Consider the following 7742-nt stretch of genomic DNA (forward strand, 5'->3'; position numbering starts at 1 on the left):
ATTTTAGCATTTCTGTTTTTCTTTTCCCTTCGTGACGTCATTTTCAGTATTTGAATGCAACGTATGCTAAATGTGTTTGTAGAATGTAATGTGCTTTCTCGGAATTCTTTTTCATTGCTTCTATTTTACTTAAAGAACTGATAACATTGCCAGCAGTACCGTTTATTTCTATTGATTATCAATAATGCTTATCAAAAGGACATTGTGTAGACTAAACGACGCCATGAATTTCTGAATGAAAACGAAGAGATGCTTCTGCATTTTATGCTAAAATCTAAAAAAAAATAGTTTTGTTTGATATTCAGTGTGAACCAAAATTAAGGTCTGCTGGTTGCATCGTTGTGGAAAGGGACAAAATGCAACAATAAAGATATTGTGAGCCACTAGAAATGAATCTTGCCTAGGACGCCCTAGGGCACGAAGTAGAATACAAAAGTAGGATCAGAATGACTTAGAAATATTAATGTTCATCACAAATAGCAAGAATAATGTGTGTGTGTGTGTGAGAGAGAGAGAGAGAGAGAAAAGCTCATCATAATAACGAATTTTAATAAATGTAAACATTCCATAGAATAGAAATGTTTGATCTAGATGAAGTTCATGATGGTATAACCTTAAATGTTTCATGAAATATTTCATTTTAGGATGCAAATAAATTTCATCACCTCGAGTAAGACCAGCATCCTTCTTTTTATAAGTAGGATACATAAACAGAGAAATTACTGACATTTAAGGCAGTAGAAATCGAAGTAATGGACAGCCTTAATTCAATTCGGACAGATAACATTTTTTACTTTATATTTTAGATGTTGTGAACTAAAGAAAAAAAGGTTCAAATGTTTAGTTCTTGCTTGCTTTCTAATACCAACAGAGGTTGTTTCTCAATGATGAATTTGCTGAAGTTGCAGTATTTCAAGATGCACTATCAGATATGAAAAGTGTGCTGTTTCACGGGTAAGTTTCTTTAATTAGATTATCGACGAAAAGTCACTCGTTTCCGAACCAAAGCAGGATTAGAATAGGCCTCAAGCATCGGATTCAGGTGGTTATATCCACAACCTTCTGGCTTGAGGAAATCTACACGAAAAGGTCACTGACTAGGACCTTAATCAGCGAAATGTAATTAGTTTACCCACTGACCTAGAAGTCTCTTACTATAAGAATATGTTATTTTTTTTATCTATATAAAGAATTTTGAAAATATTATTTTCAAAATATTCAATAGATATTTTCGGAAATATATGTATGAGGAATAAACTGCAGAATTATTTCTTATAAGGATTAATATAATAATTCATTGTGGTACCTTAACGTATGTATGCAACATACCTATACGTAACAGATATGTAAAACTCATATTTACAACATTCACGCTTACCTAATTTTAGGAAGAAGAAAAGCGAAAATTATATTTTTCTTTAAAGGAACACACCTGTGCACGAACTGCTTGAAAACCTACAACTGCGAGCCAAGACTACACTAGGGATAAACTTCACTGTTACCCGCAGGTGAAAAAAGAGAGCACAATGTTTTACTTATACAATAGTGTATAAGAAGTCCTCCGTGCTGGTGATTTGCATTGCAGAAAGTGTTAGAAGTTTAATCAATATTGTTAGGTACCAAGAGTTCGAGATGCAGACAAGGCCACAATGGCATAGATAGTTCATTCTTTTATGTAGTGAAAGACATCTTGTCTCAGTGGACAGAAAACGATTACATCCATCTGATAATGTAGCATAGCATTTCTTCCCAATCGGAAATAGTCTACTTCCGAAAGAATACCCGTGCCATGCTCATCTCACCCACATTATTCTTGTTCTTGCATCACAAGGAAAAGGAAACAGATAAAGAGAAAAGAGATTGACTGAAGGAATATCCGTCTACATGTCCCAGAAACAAACGAAATCTAAACAACAGCACTCCAATCAAAATAAATTATGCGCTTGATTCTTTTTAAATGTATAAACCTGGAAAAAAAAATCTAGCCCTCCCACTGTAAGTAATGTACTGTATGTTTGCGATTTACTTGGATAGGAGCCATCACATGAAAAATTAGAAAAATAAATTAGTCACTAGAACCACAACAATAGAACCCCAATCTATTTTATAAGTTTACATATATGCATATTCAAGTGCATGCAAATTTTACGGTGTTCAGTTAAAAAATAAATAAATGGAAGTAATTTTAAACATAATATCCATTTTAATAACAGTTGGTGAAACGGTTATGGTGACCATATAGTGAATAATAATCGAAATAAAAGTATCTTACAAAAAGTCCCGTATACGCAATCGCACTATGTCGATGTTATACTGCTTCAGGAAGGTCGTACATGTCATGGCGTGGATCGGGCAGAGCAAAAATCTACGTTTCGTGTTTTGCGTAGTGTTTCACATTTCTTTGAGATTTTATGATTCTAAAATAAAGAAATATGTAAAGCAAGAATTTTTCTCATTTATGCGCATTAGTTTTGAGTGCAAAATAATCGATTTTTTTTTTCAATTTTGCCTACTAAATGAGTCTTGTTCTTGCATGCTTGTATACGTTTTACTACCTATTAGAAGGACAGTATTTGAATATACGAGACTTACTAAAACAATCTTCGTTAGCGAGACTAGCCGTATTTATGTTATATACCGCTTTTGAATGTCTCTCTTAACTACTTTCAGAGGTGGTGGGGGGGGGGGGAGGATCAGAATGAATATTTCTAAAACCTTCACCAAAGTGGCATCGCTCATTGTACAGTACTTACTGTAGGTATTATCTGCTAAAATTTAACGTAGCGTGTACCAGCGGTATTCATGCTATAATTGCTGTCTCAAGTGGATCAAAATCCTATTATAAATGGAATTTAAGGGACTGTAAATAAGGACCTTGTACTTTTGCTCACCTTCTTCAGTGCTTATCAGTAATACAGTGTCTACATAAGATTCTAATTAACTGAATAGCCAAAGCAACAACCATTAAGAGCCTCCGCCGTTTCAGAATTGCGCAAAAAGATTTACTAACAGCCTAATGTTAATGCACACTCTCGAAATAATGGACGTTTGAGACCATTTGAAAACTCTGTTCACACTGAATTCATATAAAGTGAAATGAATAAATCAGGATTTAAACTAAGAAGAGCTGGCACACTGGGATGATCGAAAATACACCTTGTGCATGAAATACACACGGTTTATCTTGGGAATAATAACTCTAAAATGATACATTATTCTAAAAGGAAGGTGGCAATAAAGAATAGTTAAGTGAAAATGATACAAGTTTCAACGTAATCGGCAGAAACTGGGATAATAGATTGTGGCCATCTCTCTCTCTCTCTCCCTCTCTCTTTCTCTTCTTGTGCGTTGCATTCAGGTAAGGATGCGTTATTGATTTAAGTTTCAAAGTTATGTTGCATTATTCACCGATGGTAGTTGTCAAGGCTTCGACGTCATTGCCGTAGGTGCGATACAATATTGATTCGGTTTACAAATGATATATTGGTCATTTTCAATAAACCTTCCATTATCTGAACCTGTTCATTCTTCATTTATATTCTTGAATATTAGAGTATGATTAATGCTTACATTCTATATATCTAAGGCTTACCTCAATTGATGGCAACGTCTTAGACGAAGGACCTGCACCATCCTTTGAAGATGACGTGACTCTGAAAGATAACCAAGTCATTCAAGATGCATTTGTAGGCAGTTTAGAAATGCAGAAAGTACACGAATGAAACAGATAGAAATGATTTTCATAAAATAATATATACAGAAAACCTATTTGAAACAAGTTATGTATAAATCACATTCTTAAAGACTAACTACATAAAACTATATATTTTGTAGGCAAATTAATAAATATTATTTATTCAACACTACCTCCGGCTTAAAATTATTAACGAACCAAAAGTTCTTTCCGTTGGTAGTAGAGATAAGATATGCAGTCAAACATTTTTCAGACTGTCCCCTAGATGACACTGCTGCACTTAATTTTCTCCACAAAGTGTAATAGGATGATAGCTGCTGGTTATTCGCCGTTTATTTCAAAGTTGCAGCTTTCCTTATGACAATTAATAGCTTGGAAACTGCTAGGGTGTGTTGTGTCCTTTGCAATTTTCGCTGTCTTAAAAATAGCCAACATAAAACAAGAGTGTACATGCTTGAAATTTTGCGCTTCGAAAAAAAAAAAAATCTCTCTCTCTCTCTCTCCCTATGTGTATGTATATATATATATATATATATATATATATATATATATATATATATATATATATATATATATATATCAAGGAAACTTTTGAGGGGTTAAAATTGTTTAAAGAAACAGAGTAGAACTGAAAATTGAACTTGGTGCTCGGTTTAAAACAGAGTGAAAATCATTAGCATCATCAATATTCATAAATTAGTACATCATGAATTTGTTACAAAAATCAAATTCTGGAATACTGTTCCTGTGGCATTTACAATTATTATCGTGGATGTCACAGAAACAGCATTCCTGCACCGAAAGCGACATGATAACTGCCGCTCTAAAGATTGGTCTCGCTATTTGGAAACGGTGTCATGTATTGCTTTTTATCCATGCAGGGATTTCTAGCCCAAAATGACACAGGTGTTGTTCTGCACTCTCTTTACTTTAAGACGTTAATCTGATTTACTCTTTACTCAGTAAGAAATTAGTGGATCAGTAATATATATATATATATATATATATATATATATATATATATATATATATATATATATATATATATATATATATATATAGGACCTTCTTTCGCTGCAATGACTGCAGCAATCCTACGGGGCATAATTTCCATAAGCGTACGACAGCCAACAATGGGAATTTTGGATCATTCTTCCTGTAGGCATGTAATGAGGACTTGGACTCATTACATGCCTCCCTTTTTGTGGGCATGTAATGAGTATTGTGGTAACTCAGCATTGAACGTGTCGACCGACAAATGGCTGTTTTTATATAGTATCCTTCGTAGTACCATAAGGTCAAATTCGGTGAGTGTGGTGGGGGTGTCCACCGGGTAGCACTTGTATTTGACTGCCTGCGCTTTCATCTCAGTATGATATCACTGGCTGTTGACATAGGATGGCCCAGTTTGTCAACAATTTCCCAAACAGATAGGCCTGAAACACATGACATCCTATCATAATGCCTCTTTCAAACTCCGTCAGTTCCCTTCTTGAATCTCACATGGCGCGATGCACTTTGCTCATGTTGATATCACAGTTAACTTCTTTTCAAGCAGTGTGTGTGTGTGTGTGTGTGTGTGTGTGTGTGTGTGTGTGTGTGGAGGTTCATTTACTCGGTTGTTAAACATATTTTTTAAAAGAATTGAATGATGTAAACCTAGAGAAAAGGAAAAAGGTTTAATAGTATCACACGACTAGTTTCGGCTTTTTACAACCTTCTTCAAGTGTTTTTTATAAATGAAAAGAAAAAACATTAAACATTGAAGATAAAAAAGCTGCGAACAGCACAGGAAAGTCACTATACATATTTAACGTGAAAACGTTGTGGTTAACGTATTCAAAGCTGTTCCTTCGTTGATCACATTGTTAGGTGAGTGCGTGCGTATAGCATCTCGTGAGCACCAGTATTTGATCACAGCAGAATGACAGAACCTTGGCTAATTTTTGAGAGACAGAGCTTATGTATGGAATAGATATATTTTTTAGTAAAAAATACCTTTTTAATCCTCCTAGTCGCCATACTGAACAAATGAATAATGTTAGAGGCAATGTCTATTCCATACATAAGCTCAATCTCTCAAAAATTAGCCAAGGTTCTCAAAAAATATAACATTAGAACTTTATTTACTCCGCTTCCTAAGATCCGCTCTCTAGTGAGCCGTCCAAAGCCTATCTATTACAATCTAAAATATCCCGGTGTGTACAAGATATGGTGTGACATTCCTTACTTTGGTCAGACGGACAAATCTATTGAATTGCGTATGGAGGAGTACAGGAGGGACATCGCTTAAAAGAGAAGGCGTGCCAGTGCTTTATCCAGCCATATCCTTTTTTTCGGCCTATTCGAATGATGAAAATCATAGTCATACAATCCGTTGGGATAGATCTAACAACATTTTCCGTTGCAGTGACGAATTGGAGAGAAAAATTGTAGAATCTAGAGAAATCATCCTCAACCCTGTACATTTAAATAATAATTTAAGCTACAACCTCCCAGACTGTCATTCAGCTGTGATCAAATACTGGCACTCGCGAGATGCTATACGCACGCACTCACCCAACAATGTGGCCAACGAAGGAACAGCTTTAAATACGTTAACTACAACGTTTTGACGTTAAATATATATAGTGAATTTCCTGTGCTGTTAACAGTTTTATCTTCAATGTTTAATGTTTCTTTTTGTATAAAAACACCTGAAGAAAGCTTTAAAAAGTCGAAACTAGTCGTGTGATACTATTAAACCCTTTTCCTTTTCTCTCGGTTTATGTCATTCAATTCTTTTAATATATATATATATATATATATATAAAAGTGTACCACGATACTATTTTCTTCCTTTATGGATTCAGTCAGAACATTGTTTGAAAAAGCAAAAGGGTAAAGAATAAACTAAAAACCAAATCGAGTTGCTGATTTGATCACGATATTTCAAAATCTCTAAACGTGACTTATGTGACTTGCTAACTCATTCGAATTCCATCAACGCTTGATCGAATTCGATCCGATGGTCTCTCCATCGGAGGGTGTGTTATGTCGACTGTACTTTCATGATACATGCGTCAAGATAGGTTCACACTCTTTAGTTCAGATGGGTAACACGCTAATCAAACAATATCTAGCTATATTGATGGTAATAAAGAGGAACTGTAAACTGGGTATGAGTCCGAAAATGAGGGCGCTAGTCTGACGGGCTATATATATAGCAAACTTTTGGATATGGATTAAAATCCCGTTTTGATTTGGTTGTTTTTAAAAATCGTTAGGTGATGAATGAGTTTCATTACCGGATGACTAGAAGCCTGAAATGGCGTCCAAGAGTTCCCTGTTTGGTATTCAGAGAGGGCTCTTCGATTATCTCTCTTAGCTCGCTCCTTGTGCCAATATACCATAGGTGTTTAAAATACGCACGTAAGCTCTCATGTTTGTAGAGATTAAAGATGAAAACATAAATTTACTTGGAAGTAAATTTTGTGTTCCATTGTTAATGTACTGAGGATCCCTTTGGTCATTTAGCGAAAATATTACATTTATTAATAGTTTTTTTTTTTCATTTATTTGATAAATACATTTATCAAACACGCTGGTTTGAGTTTCCGTGTTTAATTTCTGCAAACTATAGGTGTACAATCTCGGTGAGTAGAATTGTTATATTAAAGTAAAATAAAATAAAAAACGTCTTAAGAGATTCTCCATTGTACTAAGCCTCTTGACAAGTGGCTTTCTCAAACTCTCTCAAGAGCTCACAGAGTCCATGAATATTGATGAACTCTCTAGTGGCTGTGGATTATAATTTATCAGGAAGTCGGAGCACTTGTAGAACATGGCTCCGCTGATCATCCAGCTTTCCGATAAACTAGTCTCAGTTGGAAATGATGACTTCCAAAACATGAACTCACCATATCAGGCGTTGCTATTTTTTTACTTATTTTAATATACATTTTTCATAGTTAACATATCTAATAAATGAATTATCCTCGAATCCTATGCATCTTGAAGGTTCAATAGTTTTGATGAATTCTAGTTTCGTTTTTACGAAATTTTATAT

The 7742-nt window shown here is 34.6% G+C and overlaps 1 protein-coding gene across 1 annotated transcript in view; it reads right to left on the reverse strand.

The window, feature by feature from the left end:
* LOC150109148 (synaptotagmin-7-like) overlaps window positions 1-3673 on the reverse strand; it is a 100679-nt gene extending 97006 nt beyond the window's left edge. Inside the window, exon 1 of the mRNA XM_090401710.1 lies at window positions 3593-3673. Within this exon, the coding sequence (XP_090257836.1) occupies window positions 3593-3673 (81 nt within the window). The remainder of the gene's footprint in view (window positions 1-3592) is intronic.
* Between the last annotated feature and the right edge of the window lie 4069 nt (window positions 3674-7742).

The sequence above is a fragment of the Typopeltis vanoorti genome, chromosome 2, assembly GCF_054136105.1.
Source record: "Typopeltis vanoorti isolate ZY-2024b chromosome 2, IOZ_Tvanoo_1.0, whole genome shotgun sequence".
In the NCBI taxonomy this organism is placed as follows: Eukaryota; Metazoa; Arthropoda; class Arachnida; order Uropygi; family Thelyphonidae; genus Typopeltis; species Typopeltis vanoorti.